The 20,601-nt window shown below is 44.5% G+C and overlaps 1 protein-coding gene across 2 annotated transcripts in view; it reads right to left on the bottom strand.

Moving 5' to 3' along the window:
* Positions 1–5,174: 5,174 nt before the first annotated feature.
* ZSWIM8 (zinc finger SWIM-type containing 8) overlaps positions 5,175–20,601 on the bottom strand; it is a 53,641-nt gene continuing 38,214 nt past the window's right edge. Inside the window, exons 13-26 of one of the 2 annotated variants that reach the window (XM_031062315.1) lie at positions 20,041–20,224; positions 19,377–19,475; positions 18,354–18,478; positions 16,894–17,125; positions 16,479–16,634; positions 15,327–15,549; positions 14,856–15,145; positions 13,884–14,107; positions 13,115–13,597; positions 12,356–12,524; positions 9,990–10,163; positions 8,462–8,581; positions 7,356–7,534; positions 5,175–6,198 (exon numbers count right to left, since the gene is read on the bottom strand). In XM_031062315.1, coding sequence (XP_030918175.1) covers positions 5,995–6,198; positions 7,356–7,534; positions 8,462–8,581; positions 9,990–10,163; positions 12,356–12,524; positions 13,115–13,597; positions 13,884–14,107; positions 14,856–15,145; positions 15,327–15,549; positions 16,479–16,634; positions 16,894–17,125; positions 18,354–18,478; positions 19,377–19,475; positions 20,041–20,224 — 2,862 coding nt within the window. In that variant the 3' untranslated portion in view covers positions 5,175–5,994. The remainder of the gene's footprint in view (positions 6,199–7,355; positions 7,535–8,461; positions 8,582–9,989; positions 10,164–12,355; positions 12,525–13,114; positions 13,598–13,883; positions 14,108–14,855; positions 15,146–15,326; positions 15,550–16,478; positions 16,635–16,893; positions 17,126–18,353; positions 18,479–19,376; positions 19,476–20,040; positions 20,225–20,601) is intronic. The other variant, XM_005417231.3, reaches the window with a different exon arrangement.

The following is a 20,601-nucleotide window of genomic DNA, read 5'->3' as shown; positions in this document are numbered from 1 at the left end:
AACATTGTTTGAATAGTCATGCTTGTGAGAGCATTGCAAAACAGTCCTACAGCTCTCCCTCCACCAGACACTTCACAAATAACCCTGGCAGCAGCAAGAAGAATCCCAGGACCAATGATTGTGCTGCTCCCTTAAATGTTTTCCTGGTCTTAATTCATTATAGGTTGTCACACAGACTATGTGACAACCTTTCATGCTTTACCTCAGACTATGGTACATCTTTGAGGAGAGGCCCAGTAAAAATAAATGTGGTTTGAGGAATAAATGTTGGGAGGAGCTCAGTAAGTCAGTGTTACTTTACTGGTAATAGTCTGTCACTCAAGGCAGCAAATGGCAACTGTGGAGTCTCATTATCTATTTCTTTCTTCCCCTGGTTGCTTAATTTCTGTACTGCACTAGTTCTTACTGCTTATACTAATGACAGACAAAGCATCTGCTGTGGTCAGCTCCAACTATAGGACATCCTTACCCGATGAAGAGCTTTTCCAATCTGCTACCTTTCTCTGACAGCACATGGATGCAGAAGCTACCTGCCTTCCAGACATCTCTTCAAAGCTGTGGAATCAAACACTGCCTCCTAAGAGAAGCATGTATAATATCAGAAGCTCTGTGATACAAAAAAGCTAACAAACCCCATCTTTTCAGTGAGAGACACTGGGTACCAGATACTGACCCATTTGACAGTAAAACATTCCAGATCCTCACCCTTCCATAGTAGAAACAAACCTCACCTTCTGGCCTCACTACTGCATCAGAGAAGTTCATGGTAACCAGTTCACTTCTAAGGCAAAGGAAAATGATAAGCATGAAACAGGACCTTAAGGGGTTTTTTGATAATGTATTTTAAAAAATTCTTTAGGCTGATGCAACTCCCATTTAAAAAGGAGTCATTTGGCCAGGAAGCAGAAGGCCATGTAATTCTTATAGCCAGGTGCATGAGAGGTGAGAACTGGCAAAACAACAACAGGAAACTCTTTTGGATCTTGTGCTTGCAAACCACCTCAGGAATTCAATCGGGAAAATACTTAAAAGTTGTCTGCTGCCTCTTTCTAGTCAGCACAACATTCAGGGAGCACTGGTATGAATCTCAGCTATAGGGTGAAGACCTAAGGGAACTAGAGAATTTCTCTGTAGGTGGCATCATGTATCAATTCTACATAAAAAGCTGATCACTGAAAATTGCAATTTTCATTGGGTGACAGCACTGCAAAGACAAATATCCCTGACAGAAGCCTGCAGCTCCTGGAACTCAGAATGACACACAGGAATCTAACAAGCCACTTGATCAACCTCTTCCTGACATTTTTCAGCCCTTACATGCAGTTGGAAAGAAAAACCTTTGATTCCTTGCTGATCATTTTGCTGTATCAGTAGTAACATGGCCAGAAAAGTAATGATAAACAGGTCTGAACGTGCCAAATGAATCAGTGGTGAATCCTGAGGGACTCCTGGCTGACATGGTGCAACTGCACACAAGACACCACCACATACAGTAGCAGCCAGCACATACAAGTGTTTTCAGGCTGCCTCAATCCAGGAATCGCATCCCCCATCACATAGCAGAACATAGATGGAACACTGGTACCATCTCTCCATTTATCAGTTTGTTTGTTCCTTTTTTCTTAAAGGCTTGTGGGGGTTAAAAAACACAATAAACCAAGTAATATTCACCTCTGAAACACTTAGCAGGTTGTTTTGCTACAAAAAGTATTCCTGACACTTATCTCCAGTATTCTATGTAGAAATAAAGAATCTATTTTTAGCTTTAGAAAGTGGCTTTCTTCCAAGACTTGGTTTCTCACCTTTCTCATCTCCATAGCATTGTCAGCTCTCACATCACTCCACAATTCTTGAAAACCAGCAGGTCCATAGTGGTGACACCATCGCAGCAGTCAGAATCCAGCTTGTAGTTATGTCACTTAGGGTGACAGGATCATAAATCAGGCTGGGCCATAACCCCCAGGTCACTGCAAAAGGTGCTTTTCAGGACTTAGAGAAAAAGTTCTCGGCTGACTTAAATGAGCCAATTTAAGTAGGACATGGAAGGAAATGTCAGGGACAGTGCATGCTACATACATATACCAGATATGTACTGGATTTAATGCATTTCCACCATTTTCCCCTTAAAACTCACAACTCCTTCATGGCAAAAAAGGAATTGTGCAGTGCAGCCTGGACAGCATGGAGTAGTTATGAATACTGTAACTGGGAGCAGACAATGCCCTCAAGATAAAAAGTCACTTGTTTAGAGAGCACAATCAGTCTTTACAAGAGGCAGAAACACTACTCAGTAATGGCAGCTCCTGACAGCACACATGGTTCATCTGCATGGTGCCCTCAGGGAAAGCACTCACAAATCCTCAGCTCAAATAAAAACCCTCACCCAGAACAGCCCCAGCTGCACTTCCAGCTTCCACAAATTAATGCTACTTTGGGAGAGGTGCCTCCACCACCCTGCCCCAAGTGCGAATACCCTTAACATGGAAACAGGAAGCAGAAATGAGTTCAAAAGCCACATTTGAATAATTCTGGAGGCAAGGAGATAGTGAGGGGGAGGCAGTTTAAAAAAAATCCACCAACCAGAAGATCCTGCCTTCACCATAATCATGTCAATGGCACTTAAATTCAGGCACAGAAAGAGAGAACACAAAGTATTTTAAATAAACTCTAGTTGAGAGCCATTTGATCTATGGCTTAAAAGGGTTTAAAAGAAAACTCCTGCAACAGTCATGGTGAGCAGATGCTGAGAAGTCCTGCTGGCCCAAGCTTTTACCTTCTACACCTCAGTTTAAAAAAAGTCAGTGGTAGCAGATCATTGTGAGAACATATATCTCTTTTGGCACATTCTCTTCCCAGTTACATCCTGAAAAATTCATTTTTATATCCTGCCTGTCTCTTAATGTCTAGGTAAGAAAAATACAACTTTTCTGCCTCTAATAGAAAACTATTCTAAATTTATGCCATGTTGTTACAGCTGACAACTTTGACCCAGAGGTGGTGAAGAACTTCATGGGTACTTCAATGCTTACCCCATCTCCACTGACTGAAGTTTCCAAGGTTCCACAGAGCACTCCAGCACTGTGTAGCAATAGCCAAGCTGGTGCTAAAAAAGCTGGGAAAGTAAAAGCTGTATTGTGCTCCAAAATACCACAGTTCCAGGCTTGATAAAAACCAAACCCAAGCAAAAAAAAAATTAAAACTAGTTTCAACAGCTCTCCAGAAGGCTAGTTCTGAATAGACTCTCCAAAAACCAAAATAAAAATCCCAAATAAATTGTACAGACTGTAAAGAAAAACTAGACAGGGGGCTTTTCAGCTAATTACAGCCATACCTGTTGTCAGGCACGTCATTTCATTACAGGACAGCTCAAACTCACCTTGTTCATGGGCTGTAAAGACACTGAAGTTCAAAGGCAAACACTGTTCTGTTAACTCATATTCCTGGAAAATGCCTCCAAAAGAAAATTTTCACAGGCAAGAAAGATGGTAATAGGTGAACATGTGCAGAGATGGAGACACTTCATGTGCTGCTGGCAAAGTCCTGGAGAACATTAACTCCAAGTGAAAAAACACGTGTTAAAAGTCAAAGGAAATTTGAGTTGCCTGCAACCTCTTTTACAGGTCTTCTGCTGAAATGTCTTTTCAGAATTTCTAAGCCTATATATTTTTCCCACTCCTGGAATAGTGACTAACAAGACTGCAGTGGGTAATAATTGTTTTTTTTTAACAGGAAATGAATGCTTCTAGGGCCATCAGGCCTCATCCCATCTCTTATGAAGGAAAAATACCTCAATAACCTCACAGCCACATGGCAGTAAAAAACATCATCCTCTCTTTCCTCACTTTCTTCTGTCCTTGCTCAGATATATTTCATGGGACTTGGCTCAGGAACAGCAACATATTACCAGACACAGTGGTCTGAAAACTCAGCTGCTCAGGATCAAGTGTATTTTTCCAATCAACATCACAGATGAGGCTCTGACATTTCATTTCCCTGTTCAATCCAAATTCTTAATGCTACAGATCACTTCTGCTCCTGATACTTAATATTCAGCTCTTTTACCCATTTCCCTTCTGCTTCTTTCCTTCTAAAACATGCCCCCTTCTCTTCCACAGATTTTTCCCTATAGCATTAGAAAATATTAGACCTTATTAGACAACTCATTTTTCTCTATGCTCCTTTCACAGTTCTGAACATGCAAGAACCAGAGCACAGAACGTGTTCTAGGAACCCAAACCTTCCACACATCATCAGGCTGTGCTCTCCAGTCAGATCCAGAAGTTTTGCAAAATAACAGGCAGCTCATAATCAACACAGACTTCAGTTTAAAAACCACAGAACCTAACCCATTATTATCACCACCTGCATTTCTAGTTAGCATTTAAACTAGACACCTTATGGAGGAACACAAGGAGCTATAAGGAGATCTTTAAATAGTTACTGTTGCACAATCAGAAGTAGAGAAACCTAAGCCATACTCTCTGGCCTGTGCAGTACACAAAGCCAAACCAAAAGAGCCTGTTCATCTCTTTTGCCCTGTGCCTATGATTTACTTTATTCTTTAAGAGTATCATTGGAAATATCAAACAGGTACATATTTCTAACTTGCAGAAATTAAAACTCATTGGCTGAACCCAAGTAAGAAGCAAAATACATTACTGCTGAGAAATGGGATTCTTAACATCCATTCATAAGTCATCTAACTTCCACTTTTAAAAGCCCTGAAATGTATGTGCTTATACACTTAAGCTATCTAAACTTAATTTTCTGTAATGCCATCCCTACTAGATACCTTTCACAGTCCACCACATACCTCTCATACCACCAATACATGGGAGCAGCTGGTGTTCTACACACTTGGGAAATACAAGGCTCTGCATTATCACACAGTATTAAGGCTAGAAAAGGAAGCCAGTGACTGACAGAACTGTAGGAAGAACATCCCAGACTTACCACCAACTCTCCCAACACCCATCAAACATGTACCTCAGCCTCTGCAGAGGCAGGTCATTGTCAGAGCAGTATCAGGCAAGAAACCTTTGGGCCCCAGCTTGTGCTGGATTGCTGCTCCCCAGAGCACAGCAGCCACCTACCAGGGCTCACAGGAGCTCCCACTGACACACAGCTGGCCAGCTCCTTCAGACTGCCAACATCATAGCAGAGAGAAGAGAGAGTCAGTCTAAGAAAACAAGTGTTTAATCAGGAAACGAGAAGAGACGAGGGATAAGAAAGTGATTACAGGAGAGTAATACCCCAGCCAAAAGAAACAGGATTGTACAACTTGGAACAACCAGGATCAAAACATTCTATGAGCCAGCAGTGCCCAGTGAGGGACGCTCCTGAGAAAGAGCTCAAGCACTTCTGGCAGTCTCCAGGCAGCTCAGTGCAGTCAAGGACTCACTGCCCGAGCTCCAGCCTCTGTCCTCAGCTGCTGCAGAAAGCTGCAGAGGTGGCCCTGGCCCTGCTACTCCAGTCTCAGCTTCTCTCACCAGGAGTTGCTGAAAGGGATGGAGGGAGCACTTGCTGTGCACAGCAGTTCCAGCCACTCTCCAAAAGGAGATGGTGTGTGGAGTAAGAGAAGCCCATACAAAAAAAAAAAGTTTACATATTTATAAATGCTAAAATAAATATTTCAGACAGAATCCCCAACCCCTCTAACATGTGCGCAATCACACTGCAAACTGCTCGCAGGACAGCCTCCAGGGCTCAGGGAGAAAAGCAGTGACTACACCACAGGGCAGCCAGCTCAACTTCCTTCTCATTTCCTGATGCTTCTCAAGCCTGCAGCCCCGAGAAGGAGGAGGAAGAGCGAGCAAAGCAGAGCGCCAACACGCAACAGTGCTGGAGAGGAATGTCATGGTATAAATACATCAGATCAGTGGTTTCCAGCAAGTTAAAACTAAAATAAAAAAGACACCAGAAGGAAGGATGGTGTAAATGGAACTACAACTATGTTGGGCAAAGGGTTGTGTGTCCGTGGAGCTCCACCTGATGTCATGGTGAGAAGGTGGTCATTTCCAGAGAGACCCTTTGCCACAGCTCCTTTGTCTGCTTGCTGCGCTTTAGGTTCTGGAGAATATCATTAAACTGCATCATGCCCATGGGAGTCAGGCAGAAGGCGCTTCTGGCGCTGCGGATGGCATTCACAAAGTCATCGTAGTCAGCTGGAGTGAGATGGATCAGCCGATGATGGATGTACTGGCACCGCCCTCCTGCTGGTGAAACTCACAAGATTGAGCTCCCAGAGCAATAGGTCACATGGTCCTGTTACCCACCAGTGGTCCAAGACTGGCAGCTCTGACAGAGAAGAGTACCTCAAAGGCAGCAGTGCTGTATCCTGCACCCCAGCACACCCAAGGGCAGTGCTCCCTCACAGCACCAAAATGCAGCATCAGCAAGTGTCCTCTATGTCACGAGCACTGTACTGAGCCATAGTACAGCACTAAAGGCCCAGGTAATATTCTACCCCACCAGCATCCAACCCTCACAACCTTTCATTCTGCAGGTTACACCCAGCCTGGTCACTGCACATCTCCTTTGCTAAGGGACATGGGCTGAGTTAAGTTTACACTAAATTGCTACAAAATATCTCTAGGCGTAACTCTGTCACTTCTATCAGCTTCTCAAACAAGGCCCCAAACCAGCAGGCTTAGCTTTCAAGGCCAAATGAAGAAGCTGTCATGTCTCAAAAATACCATCTAGGATGATAGAACAGCTAATCCAACCTTGACAATATAGCTACAGAATCACCCTTTGGTCATTTATTCAAGAAGAAGGTATATGTGATGTGTCCTGACTGCACTGTTTTAAAGAACAGGCAACTTTGGTATTCCAGCTGGCTCACTGAAACACTGGTTTCAACAAAGCCTGGGAGGGATATCTGTGCTGGTAGCTGACCAAGCCATTTCCATTGTTGGTCTCAGCACTGGCACACCAGACAGCCATGCCTTTGTGAGAAGGGGAAAACAGGCTACTACTAACAAGAAAGTAAAAAGGATGGACTAGGGACAGGGGTGGACATGAGGCTTGAAAACATAAAGAAAGTTCAGAAGTTAAAAGGTACATATAGCATTCAGAGTGAGGAAGAAGACAACCACCCCAGTCTTCATGGAAGAGCACAGGAGGTGGAAGGCCTTGGCAAAAGTAGTACAGTGAGATCCTTTGCATGCAGCCCCCATACAGGCAGGTGATGCCTATTCCAGTCCCTGCTGAGGGAGAAGGATGCATCAGGAATGGACCACCAGCTCCCAGTGCCCAAGGCCCCTTCCCCTCTGCACATGCACACACAGGCAGCATCTCCAAGGCAGGCAATGGCCTGGCAGCTCTGACAGGCAGGAAGATAAGCCACACTTTACCTGCATATAGGCCTGCTGGCACCTCTGCACCAGCTGGTGGAAGGCTGGGGTGCGCAGGTGGTTGTGCACATGGGCAGGGTTGAGCCTCTGTAGAGCTTCCATGATGATCTCCTGGAGCACAAAAGGGCTCAGCACCCCCTTGGCAGCACCAACGCAAAACTGATGCACATAGTTTACACCTGCACAGGAGGAAGTCAGAACAACAGTGCTAAGGTAACACACAAGAAATCACACTTCACAGCAAGAACCTGGATCTGGAGCACCTTCTTCTCACAGTACTGCATCCTTCAGCAGGCCTGGGGGAGACAGTCTAGCAAACTCATGGGACAGAGAAGATTCTGCTATACCCATCAGGTCTGAGGAGAGACCATGTACCACCTCAGTTACTGGTGTTCCTAAATTCACTTTTCTTTAAAGGAGATATGAAAGGAAATTAATGTGGCAAAGTTACTAGAAATACAAGGATAACACACTGCCTTCTCCATTGTTTCCTGACTGCCCATCAAGGAAGCACCTAGATGCCTCAGCACTCGGGCTTTAAGGAGGCTGTAGACATAAGTCAAGCTTCCCCACCACTTCCTACAGTGGAGCTCTGCCAGCAAGAGCAGCAGAAGCTGTCCCACTAAACAGGCTGTTTGTAAAGATTTTTTTAGCTTACTGCTTATGAAAGCATTTAGAAAGTGAGCTGACAAAAAAGATCCAAGAGCAAAACAGAAGTAAAAACAAGCAACCCCCCAAAAATAGGTGTTTTGAGCATCTATTGCTATAAAAAGTCTTCACAGAAGGTATAAATATACGTAAGAGAAATACCTACAATACAGTGCAAATGGAAAAGAGATAATCAATATTACAGAATGGAAGAGATACAAGCTCTGAACTCTGCCCAATCTCATGTACTTCATCCAGTGACTCAAAATTCAACAGCATGCCTACTGAACCCAAAAATGGGACAAATAAGGGGATGAAAGAGCAGTAGGGATCTTCTCTCAGGAATGGCACTGATATCAGACTCACCCAATCTTTGATGCTTCACTCCAAGAGCTTTTTCCCACCATGGCCCAAATCCCAGCAAGTGGATTTCTGTTAAGTACTGCTCCGAGCCTTACCTAACTTTGCAGCTAACCCAAGGAGCCATTTTACATCCTCAGTGTAGGGCGGGCTGCGGGAGAAGTTGTTGGGATGGTCGTTGTGAGCTCTTCGGCCAAGCATCTCCAGAGCCAGCATCCCTGTGAGAAAGGGGCAGCCACAGTCAAGCAGCACTTCTGCCCAGTAAGGCTGAGTCTAGCATTTCACTCATTGCAACACAACCTGGCTGGCCTGCCCCTCACCAACAGAAAACTCCACAGCTGCAGAGTCCAGACAGAAACAAAAGGCCAACCTTGGAGTCAGCCAGCACAGGAACTATCTGCAAGAACATCTGGATCTGCTGCTCCAAGCTGGGAAACCTGCACAGCCATCACCCCTCACCAGAGCTGCAAAGAAGCACTCGAGCACCCACAGCAGCATCAAGCAGAGAGCCCCGAAGGCTGCACTACAAGAGATGTCCTGAAAGCAAAGCTTTTGATCTAAATTTTGCAACAGAAGCTACCCAAACCAACCTGCTCTCCAGCAAAGACAACAGGCCACCACGGAGCTGCAGTATTGCCAATCTGCAAACACTTCACTTATGCCATTACAGTTCTTCAGACAAATCTACCCATTTCAACAGTATTCAAATACCAACATGTGCCATGTTCTGATCTTCCAGACCATCTTCCCTGCCTGTGCCTCTCTCTTATTCAGGTTATTAAACATCTTTCATGGCATGCCATGTACCACTGGTATTTTAAAAGCCACCTGCATACCTTTCCAGCTAACAAGTACTCTCTATTCTGACTTTCAACAAAAAAGTCAAGCTTTCCTTCCATTTCCCTGCTGTTTCTCTTCCTTTGCTTATTTTAGAGGCTTCCTTATCCTACATCAAGCATCCACTGGGTTGAACCATGAGTACGTACAAGTAGCTTACTACTTACTAGTACAGTAGCTTACTGCAATCTAAGCTTCATCCCAAACCCTAAGACTGCTATCCTTGTACCAATGGCAATTCAGGCAGATTCTCTTATTTTCTCACAACCAGTGTGACTGGGAAAGGAATGCTAATTACATACCCACTCTTCACTACATATAAGTTCCTCCTGCATCTATCTTCAACAAATAACTGGAGAGGCACAGGGCACTTCCTTTGTGCATCTGAAGACTCAGCTGGTATTAAACTAGAAGTGTGCCCTCTCCATCCATGAGCAGCAGGAGCCAAATATCATTTTATCATATAGTCACAACTTGCACAGTCACATCCTTGGAGGCCTACTCAGGCTCCTTTCTACATCTGCTGAAAGGCAAGACTCTTCCCAGCTTTAACCCACTTAGTTTTCTTTTCTGCTCTGATGGTCCTGAAAAGCAATTGTTCAATCTTACAATGCTTTGCCTTCATTTTTAGACTCCACATCTGATCATCAACTTGCTTTTCCCATGTCCCTCAGGTGCATTCACCCCCAACAGGTGCAGTAGCCAATTGCCAAATTGCCAGTGAAAACCTGCAGCCTTGCCCTGAATCCCTCTCAAGGGGACTACAGAAACGCACTTGGCCATCCTTACCAACTCGGTATGCAGAGTGGAGGTAGTGCAGACCCTGGGGGCTCACGGGCTGACTGTGCTGCTCATCCTCGGCAGGAAAACCCCCCGTAACGAGGGAGTTGGGCTGTGAGGACAGAGTTGTCAAGGAAGCACCCTGAATCGCTGGGAACGTTGATCCTGCATGGACACTGCCTACTGAAGAGAGCAAAACAGCAGCATTAGGACCCAGCACCAGCCTAAAAGAAGGTTTATTTGGGCCATCATCTCCTTCACCTGACTGCCCCCTGCCAGTGTAGGGTTATATTCCCCTAAACAGAACAATAAAGCAACCAAAACCCACAGGCTTACAACTGAAATACAATGGGCCAGGAATAGCCCTATTCTGTTTGCAAGGTGGGCCTGACAGGGTCAGTAACATGTGTGTCCATTTCTTCTGCAGTATCTCGTGAACATGTACAAAATCCATGTTTTACTTGTAAACGTGTATGTTGATTTGAATGCATTTGCTACAATTAAATAAAATATTTGGTTCTGGTTTCTTGTCCAAGGAAACAATCATGTGTATGTCTACACCTGATGAGAAACTGCTAGGAAAATTACTGAGCAGGAACAGAATTAAGTCACTCAAAGATCAAGTCCAACAGTGCAAGGTTCTTCCACTTGGGCTGTACAACAGCTGTCACTCCGTTCAGGAAGGCCGTCACTAGAGGCTGACCTCCAATCATCCCTGGAAAGAACAGTCACTGCACACACTGGCAGCATGTACAAACAGTAAAAACAGCAGGGAGACTTGAGAAGTTGTCACCTTCAGACACTTAACTAGTATGAGCAAACTCAAGGGAAATGACAGGTTTCAAATGCAAACCCATTGCATTGTACCACCTAAACTGTACGGACAGCAGGAAACACTGAGTCACTAAGCTGCACTCTTACGAGACTCAAATTTACCTGTCCCTCTCAAGAAAGGTACAAAGAGTAAAAAGCAAGGTTTGCTTGAGAACTCCAGAGCACAGATGCCATTAGGTGTGTGCAAACTGTTGCTCTTATTTCACAGTTTCTCTGTGATGCTACTACACGAGCTTGAGCAATGCTCTAAGTTCCTTTTAATTTCCCCCTCCATGTTTGCTAGTGAACAGTTGAATACCTGAGAACAATGTGTCTCCCAGGAAAGACCTGTCTAACCTCCTCAACCAAGGAGGCACAGGGTGCCAAACACCGCACAAAGCAGGGCAAAATTCATACTGTGTTTGAAGTCTGGTCAAGGAGAATAACCCATAAGAATGAGGTAAATTATTGCCAGAGCTCAGGCCTCACCACATGATTCTGTACTTGAGGAACAGTGAAACAGCATTGTAAGAACTGAAAATAAGTTTATGGAAGCCATAAACAATGGCAACTGGAAAGGGTGGGGTTGTTTTCTCCTTTTGATATTTTAAGTGTTCTAGGATGAATTAGCACTTCTGGAAGATTCATAGCTCTTTGGAGGAGTACAGAAATGGTTTCTCACAATGAAAAGTCACAGCATCAGATTGTGACTAAGACTGGCAGCTATCAGATCCTAAGGCCTTCAAGACTGTTTTATTTGCTTTTGTGGTAGCTTTTTAGCATCAAAATACAGGATAAAAAAAAAAAAAAACTAAAATTATTCTACTTATACTCTGAATATGAAGGAGATCAACACAACTCTTCAGTATTTTTCACACACCAGCCTTCCAGCACCTGGTGAGTTGCAACACACTGAAAGCAGGGAAATATTATAGCCTCTGCAATGTGGGGTTAGCGGAGATTGGGGTCAAGCATGACCCACTGGTGCAGAACTCCATGGCAATGACAGCATGTCCACAATCCAGTAAACATCTGTTGTCCCAGTGCTACATGCTACTTCATGGATTTTCACCATCATTTGAGCCCCTAGCACAACACATGAGCAACCATTCCAAATGCTATTGATATGACTCTTGACAAAACATCCATCATCTCTCATAGTTCCACATTTGGGCACTGGCTGCCTCCAATCCTTTCAGGCAGAAAAAGACATTTAGCAGTGCTTCTGTAGCAGAAGTCTGCCTGCTTCCTACACTCTGCTCACCTGACCCAACAGAATTACATGAGTTTGCTCAAGATCATCTATGCTCACCTTGCCCAAGGAGAGCAGGAATTAAGTTTTTACAGGTTAGAAGTCAGAAAGACCACAAGGGCTCCAAACATGATTTAGTTTTGAGGCCAAAACAATCTCGTACTGGAAATTCAGCTGAACAAAATTTTCTCCCTGCTAGCTGTATCAGGCCCCCTTGGGAATCTCAGTATCCCTGAGCACGCATACCTTTAAAATGGCATTCATTTGGCCAGAACCTTCCAGTGCTCCCAAGCCCCGAGGTGTAACTTACGCGCTACATTGGAAGACAGCGACAGTCCCGTCTCACTGTGATAGGGATGCACGGCGATCTGCGTCATGGAGGGGACGGGCACGCCAGGGAAGGACACTGCTGTAGCTGCCAGGGACGGTGCAGTCACTGAGTAAGGGTACTGCGCCCCTATGAATGCTGGGTGGACACCCTGCAACAGAAGGTACAGAACAGTCATGTCTGCTTCACCTGACCACTTACAAGCAATCAAAACATCATGTCCCCACACAAGCCCCAGAGCTTGAAACGTCCAGTCTGAAGGAAGCAAAGGAGGAAACTTGCACCACATGAGCATTATATCTGCTTGCTCCTCCTCCTTTTAAAAACCTAATCATTTTGCAGAAAACCACTCCAAGACCTTCAAAAATAGGCAAAGGTTAAAATAACGTTTATTTGGCTTTCCGAGCATAGTCTCTATTTAGCCTGCAAGTTCTCAAGAAAACAAGCTTTCTGTCCAGTGCCTTCTGAGAAACTACAGAGCAACAGAAATTAAGAACTACTGATGTATGATATTTTATATTCTCTTGAGACTTTAAACACAGCCACAAAAGGTTCCTTACTGGGCAAATGCTGAGCTGGAGGGCCAAAATAAGTGCCACCAACTGGGAAGTGAGAGCAGAAAGAGAGACTTGATCTCAAGCCATGACAAGTCTGAGCCCCATGCTCTCCCCACTCCAACATACTCCCCCAGAAGCAGCCCACAAGGTCACAGTAAATGAACAAGGCACAGCCAAAACTCACCTGTGGATATGCCGAGCCAGGGACCGGGAAGACTGCTGGGCGCGGCATGTGCTGGATGGTGTGTCCGATATACTGGGGGTTACAGGGGATGTGAGTCTGAAGGGTGGTGTAAGGGTGGAGACCCTGCGTGTGTGTATGTGCCATTGCTGGCCCTGCCACCGTGTGCTGCTGGTACATGGTCGACCCCACAGAGATCACTGGCATGACGGTTGCTGCTGCAGTTACTGCAGCTGCCACTGTCACCGTGGTCGGCTCTGAGGTCACCCGGCTGTCTGCCAGGCCACGCGCTGCTTCAGACGCGGCCCGCGCGCCACCGCCACTGCAGCCAGTGGCACCTTCTCTCTGGGCTGGGGTCCCACCAACAGTCTGTTCATAAAGCCAGTACCACTGATGAGCTACTTCAAAGAGGACTTCTGGGTACACACCACCTCCTTTAGCTGCCTCTTCTACTGCCATGCAGGCCTTTTCCAGCATCAGGTTGTCCTGGGAGCAGTGAAACAAAAGAAGAAGTTAAGAATGTAAAATGAGAAACACAAGAAGGAAAAACTACAAGAGGGGAGAAGTACAAGGCACTCTAAAATGACTAATACTATGGGGACCAGCCAGATGCTATGCAGCAGAATAACCAGTGTTCTTCATGAAACATAAGAAATCCAGAGAACTGGGTTTAAGGCTGGGCAGTAGCAAAGAAGCCAACCCCCCAGGTAACAACAGCACATCCTTGATGCTAGAAATCAGCCTCCACTAGCAGCTGCCATATAATGCTCACCTGTTCCTTACACTGCACCAGAGCCCTCTGGATCTCGTTTGGGTTCAGGGCATGGGCATGAGGCAGGCAGCTGAGGGCCAGTTCAGCAGCTGCCCGCACCATGTTGGAGTCTCTGGCCCGTGAAGCTCTGTCTGCCAATGATGCCACCTCTGGGGGAGTTAGATGTCCGTCCCAACACTCCACTAAGATGTTCAAGGCTGCGCTACCAATCTCCATGGCCTGCCCTAAGAAGAAGAGTGAGAGAGACTCTCACACCACTGTATGCCCAGCACAGTTAGTCAGCTTTCTTTCAACAGCAGGTGCACTCTTCACTTCCTTCAGCAGCAGTGACACAGCCCAGTTGCTTCCCTTAAGGTTCACATCAAATTTAGGTGCTTCCTCCCAAAACACAGGACAAACGAGAGCCCTCAATGAGCAAGTGGTGAGTGAGGACACCATTACTTAAGCTAAAATGCATTGGAAATAGCAAAAGTACTTGCTATAGCTGATTTTAGTACCCACAAACCACTCTGGACTGCCAGTCTAGTAATTCACATCAGGAAAACATGAATTTTCAAAGGTATGTTTTTTAGGCCTCTAAAAGCCATATGGATAGATAGTAGGTATGGGTGCAATCAGAAGGAAGTGGAAAGTGAGAACTGAACACAGCCAGAGAGCATGTTCAGACTTGACAAATGTCTGTCTCTTCCACACACTTCTGAAGGAGAAGTAAAGACCAGTCTCTGTGTAAGAAGCGGGCTTTTTAGACTGAAGCATTTTGCAGTTCAAACAAGAAAGAGGTGACAAGAACTTTCCAGGCCAAAGTAACCACCACTGTGCAAATCACTGCTGATCAGTAACTACTACTGCAGCTGTGTGAGCTGCTCACGTGGCTCCTACAGCACATCAGTATCACCATTTTCAGGAACAAGCCTGCCTCCCTACCCCACCTCCTGCCCCAAAGTCAGCCTCCCAAAAAAGCTTTGCTGTAACCTGTGATCCAGGAGACATGTGAGGAGTAAGTTCGAGAGAGCCAGTTGGGAGACACGAAGTTGTGCAGCCCTAGTGCATACAGCCCAATCTCAAAGGCGCAGAGGTGAAGATTGCGGTGTGGTCCCTGGTGCCCACCACTGGAGGAAGGGTGGGTGAAGATAGAGGTACTGCTGTTTCCACCTGCTTTGATAAGGACTGTCTTAGCCAGTTCAAAGTAGAAGTGAGCAGCTGCCTCTGAGGGCTGGTTTGGGACATGAGGAGCATGGCTCTCCAGCCGCCTCCCTTTATACCTAGAAGAAAGACAGAGGAATCTTTCACGTAAGTATCCCAAGTTTGCCAGCTGGCACTCCTGTCTTAGGGGTCCAGAGGAAGCAAAGCAAACTTTCCCCCATAAACTTCCCCGATGCACGCGTGCCATGTCCCCGACATCAGGCCTAGAGGTTGCCTCTGTGCATTGGTATTATTCATTACCTGCCAACTTCCACAGTCTTTGCACGGGCTCCCCCACTTGCTCTCCTACTGCCACTGGAAGAGGAAGATCCCAGTGAATCACTTGAAGAACTGCTGATGCTGTCACTGTCCTGTCCTCTGCCCCAGGATGTTGTTGCCCAGCCCCCACGTAGAGGACGCCGACTGAGTGTTGGAGAACTGTCAGAAGTGGTTTCAGGAGCGCTGCTATCAATACTAGCCATGCCTACAACACCAGAACCAACACAGAAATGTCACCAGGGTTGGTAAATGCAATGCAGGAAGGTAAACTCTGAACCATATCACCTGCAGTACCAGCTAAGATCAGCTGTGTCAGTGACTGTCTTAGGGCTGACAGGCATTCATTGTAAATTGAGAGAGGTTAAATCAAATCAATTTGGCCACAGACATCAGTGACATTTTGTAATTCTTGGATTAAAATGCAGAAGAGTCCAAGAACAAGGCATCTTTATTTCCCCCTTCACACCATCACAGCCCCTCACTCCACCTGCCAAGTTTTGTGGCAGAGTATAATAATAATAAGCAAATGTACTTACAAAGTCAAGTTCCATAGATTATACAAATAGGAAGAAAACCCTTCAGATACATGCTGCACAACCTTCACATCCTCTGCCTCTAACTTATACCCTTCCCAAGAGAAGTGCAGAGGCAGCAGCTTCTCTGAATTTGTTTCTGGATCCAGGAGCACAGTGCTGCACTTTTAGAGTCAGCAGTCATTCAGCTCCAGGTATCTAATCCATCACACAGAACATAACTGGTGCAAGAAAGGCAGGAAATTTATGGAGCAAATCTCATTTGTCCATGTCAAACACCTCAGAGATACTCAGCTGCTTCTGTTGTACAGGAAAGGCTGACAAGTAAAATCCCAGAGTCATAGAACAGTTTGCTCAGTCCCATCCAACCTGGTCTTGAACTCCCAGGGATGGGGCATCCACCACTTCTCTGTGCAACCTGCTCAGAGCCTCATGACCCTTACAATAAAGAACTTCTTCCTAATGTCCAATCTAAATCTCCCAGCTTTCAGCTTAAAGCTGTTATCCTTTGTCATATCACTACATGTCCTTGTAAAAAGCTCTTCTCCCAGCAGACTGCCTAAGAGAGCACTAGATGCTGTATGAGCTAGTCCATTCCCACCTGTGTGTTTCTTCTTCTGCCTGACAGGTGAGCCCCAGCATCTCCCATTGTATCCACCTCGGTTTCCAAGGGCCAGACGACTGGGGACCTTCCCCTCTTGTTTCAAAACAGTGGCCTCTGCAGCTGGCTCACAGGGGGACCTCTGAGAGTTCTCTGCTAAACAGAACAGTGACAACGTAAACACCATCTTGTTTCTGTATCTCTAAAATCAGACATGGCCATTTAAAAGATACAAGTAACAACAGATAAAGGATTTTTATAAAATGGATTCTATTTATGAGCAGGATTATGTCAGTTTTCTTTCAGTTATAAAGCAGATCATCTGACACTAGGCCAACAACATTTAACTCAAGACTTGGAAAATAGGCTGTAACTGCGGAAAATTTTAGCATAGCTGTTACAAACCACTTCTTACCCTGTGTACTCTTCTCCACAAAGTTCTCAGGACTGCTCTGGACTGCAGGGCTTACAGCAGCTTGCTGAGTGACAGAAGTCCCTGGAAGCTGCTGGATAGCTGCAGCAGACTGGGCAGCATGTTTGGAAGGAGATTTTTGGTTGGCCACTGCAGGCTTGCTGGATGAGTAGAAGGAGCTCAGCGTCTGTGGTTTGTGAGTTTGACTCTCTCTGTCCAGGAGTTTGTCTAAAATCTTCAACAAGGAAAAAAAAAAGGCACTCAGCAGAAGGGTAAGAGACCAGGCATTACATTAAGACAAAGAGGTAAAATATCAAATCAATTTCCTGGTGGACAACAAATTTTATTTGTTGGACAAAAAAAAGAAAATGCTTATTTTCTAGAAAATATGCATCATCTTCCTGCACCAAAGAGCAACGTAATGCACAGCTGAGAGCCATGTGGTCTGCATTACTCGAGGAGGCAAAGACTCAGTAATATCACATTTTCACTTGAAACAGCCACTGGCTTTACTTGAAAAGCACCCAAAACTCACAAAATATAAGCAATTCTGGTATATCAAGGGCAGAATGGAGAATTCTAAATTTAGTTCTGTCAGATGTTGTTTAAGTCAGAAAAATTCCATGCTCACCATTCAGAAAATCCTGTCATACATTACTGAGAAACGGGCAAAGCCACTAGAGAAACTGCTTTATACTGGCCTACAGTAACATTTTCTTGTCATAATTTATTATGTAATTGGGGAAAAATGCATCACCACATTCTAAGGGTTTGTCCACTTCTACTGTTTGTTCTCTATATTTAATCAACACCACAAGTCTGACAGATCATTTATGCACAGATGATTGAATAACAGTGTCCCTGTTATTCCCTGGAGAAGAGTATAGCAAAAATGCTTCTCTTTTAGGAGACAAAAAGACACTAATAATGTAGTTCTTGCTGTGTAGGAGGATTTCTGAATATAAAAGATTAATAAAATCCTTTCTGAAGCTTCAGCAGTTTTCAATTTTTTTTCTTCCTTTGGGGTGGACAGGTAGAGTTTCTCTCTTGCACAGGAAATTAAGACTGGTGTAATGAACTAATATATCAAAGAGGTGAGAGGTTAAAAAACAGAGCTTTTGCTAGCTATACTGTTCTGCAAGCCAATATCCCTGCAGCAAAACATATGCAGTTCCCAGACCACACACAGACTGCACACCAAAAAACCTTTAGGAGTGGACTTGTCTTAGCAGTGACAACACATGTCCTGACTGGATCTTAAGAAACCTATGGAAAGAGTGCCTCTCCCAGGGCAACACACTCCATACAATCCGGTTTTGCAGCAGTGGATGAATATAAATACCACACCATAGCTTGTAAAACATCAGTATGTGAGACAGCAACTTACACTCACGGCCAAAACTATCAAATCCATCAAAATCCAAACCTTCCTTCTCCCTCTCCCCTTTCAAAGCAAAACTCACCTTCTTCAGCTTAGACTGATCATCCTTGTAAGTGATCATGAGGGCTAGTGCCAAATCCCCTTTCTCCCTTCGTGTGCCTTCACATAACAGCGGATGTTCTGCTTCACTGACAGTTGTTTTCATACCTGCAGTCCATAAAAGAGAGCATGAAGAGACAAGTGAGCTCATGGGACTACACAACATCCTGAGCGCTATCTATACTTCAGACTGTTTTAATTGCCTCACTGTTACAGGCAAAAAAAAGATTTTTTCTGTTAACTTCAAAAAGAGGCCGTGAATAAACAGAAGCTGGAGTCTGTCCCTAGAATACTAAGTTGGCCACAACTGTCAGAACAACCAGATACTAAAAAGCTACAGGAAGAGTCCAGGCAAGCCTACAACCCTATCTTGAAACAAACTTTTTGGTTTCTGCAGATGCTACAAGCCAGCATTCCAACACCATAAAAAACTCACCTGATTTCAGAGATGAGGCAACAAACACCAGGTTTTGTCTAATCCATTTAATTTCTTTTTGCATACTGCTTTAAAACACACATACAGTACTGTCAGCATAACATGTATATAATCACTGCTTTGTTGCTGAAGCAAATGAGGCAAGAATTCAGTACTATGCTAAGATCCTGAATGATATGATAATACTTGAGAGTACTTCAGCTAATCTTTTGCTATCATTGTCTGATCTCTTTGAAAACAATTGCCTTTTGTCCTGATTGCCTCTGAAACTGTCCATTTCATTGAAGTCCAGGCAATACATATTTCCTGACAAAAGAACAAGCAGAAAGCTAAAATTCATGTTACTGCCTAAACACTGAGCTCTCGTCCCATATTCTCCTTCCATTTTTTCACAGCTTTGCAATGATACCTCAACCCTGGCATGTAGAATCCTGCACCGGGTTCTGTCAAACTCTGCAAACACTTCTATTTCTGCACCAAACTTGAATGAACTACTCACTCTCACCATTCAGAATGGAAAAGCATGCAGAACATGGATGAAGGCAGACTTTCCTTGTAAAAGATTCTTACCAAGAGCAGCAACAGCTGCCTCAAAACCAAGCTCTTCATCTCCAGGCATTTCATTATTCCAATTACGGCTTGGGGGTCTAGAGCCTGTAGGAGAAACCACTGAAAGAAGACAATAGAATTAGTGCTCATCTTTCAAAGCTAAGGCTTCAAAGCAAAAGACATTTCTGAGAGCTTTCTGAATTTTCATAGCTTCCTGTGGTCCTATTCTTAGCCTCATACCAGCTTCAAGATCACAGCACCTTACAAGGTTTTCTTCCCATTTCTCTCTCTAAGCTCAGAAGGCTCCAAACCAGTATATTGCCAAGTCAGTCTTCTAATCCCAGGTTGCTGTGTTCTTATTATATTCTAGATTTGTATTAGATTCCTCAAAATATAACCAGAGTAAAAGCAGCAAAGTCAGCAATTTTTAACTATTTTACAAACATACATAGAGTGCTGAAATGCCTTAAGTGTGCAGTTGTTTTCAAATGTAGGTAGAAGGAGAAACTGTTCCACTGGGGAACAAAATATCTTTAAAACAATATAGAGGCAAGTGCAAGCAACAGTGCATTAAGAATTAAACTTTGGTTGTTCTGATACAGAAGACAGTTTCTCTCTGAAAATCCCTCAAGACCTGGCATCTCAGAATATGCCCTGCACACACTGGGGCCAATGCTGTCAGTACCTGGAGTGCACAGGACATCAAATATAAAGCTTGCCAACATCAGAGGCAGGACAGGACGGTAATCACACAAGGTCCCTTCTCGCAGTTCTTCGGCTCTTCCTCGAATAGTGTTCATCTCATTGGTGCCCAAGGGAATCTTCTTCAAGAGGGCTGCAATCTCAGATTCCTGATAAGCCAGCTTCACCTGGTAGTATCCACAAGGAAACAGAAAAAAAGCTGTCAACAGCACAGTCCCCTGTGGGGAGCACACCGTTCTCCCCTATACATAAAGCACAGCAATAGTTTTTATTAGTTTATTAAATGACAGCAGTGCTTACCAGCCTAGCCACCATTACCATTCTCTCCACAATGAAAAAAGGTTTTCAAATCTAACAAGAGTCTTGCTTCATATTTATACACAAAATTTTTTTACTCAAATGATGACTTTTCAGCTGCATACAGAAGAAATGCATCAGCTCTCCCAAGCACATCAGCAGAAGTATCTGACTGGATAGGCAGTGGAAAAGGTGGTTACTTGTAATTGTAGGAAGAAAGGATGCTATGTTAAGTGATAGACCCATT

This window comes from Geospiza fortis, unplaced genomic scaffold (genome assembly GCF_000277835.1).
Source record: "Geospiza fortis unplaced genomic scaffold, GeoFor_1.0 scaffold130, whole genome shotgun sequence".
In the NCBI taxonomy this organism is placed as follows: Eukaryota; Metazoa; Chordata; class Aves; order Passeriformes; family Thraupidae; genus Geospiza; species Geospiza fortis.
This window is presented reverse-complemented; position numbering and strand designations above follow the sequence as displayed.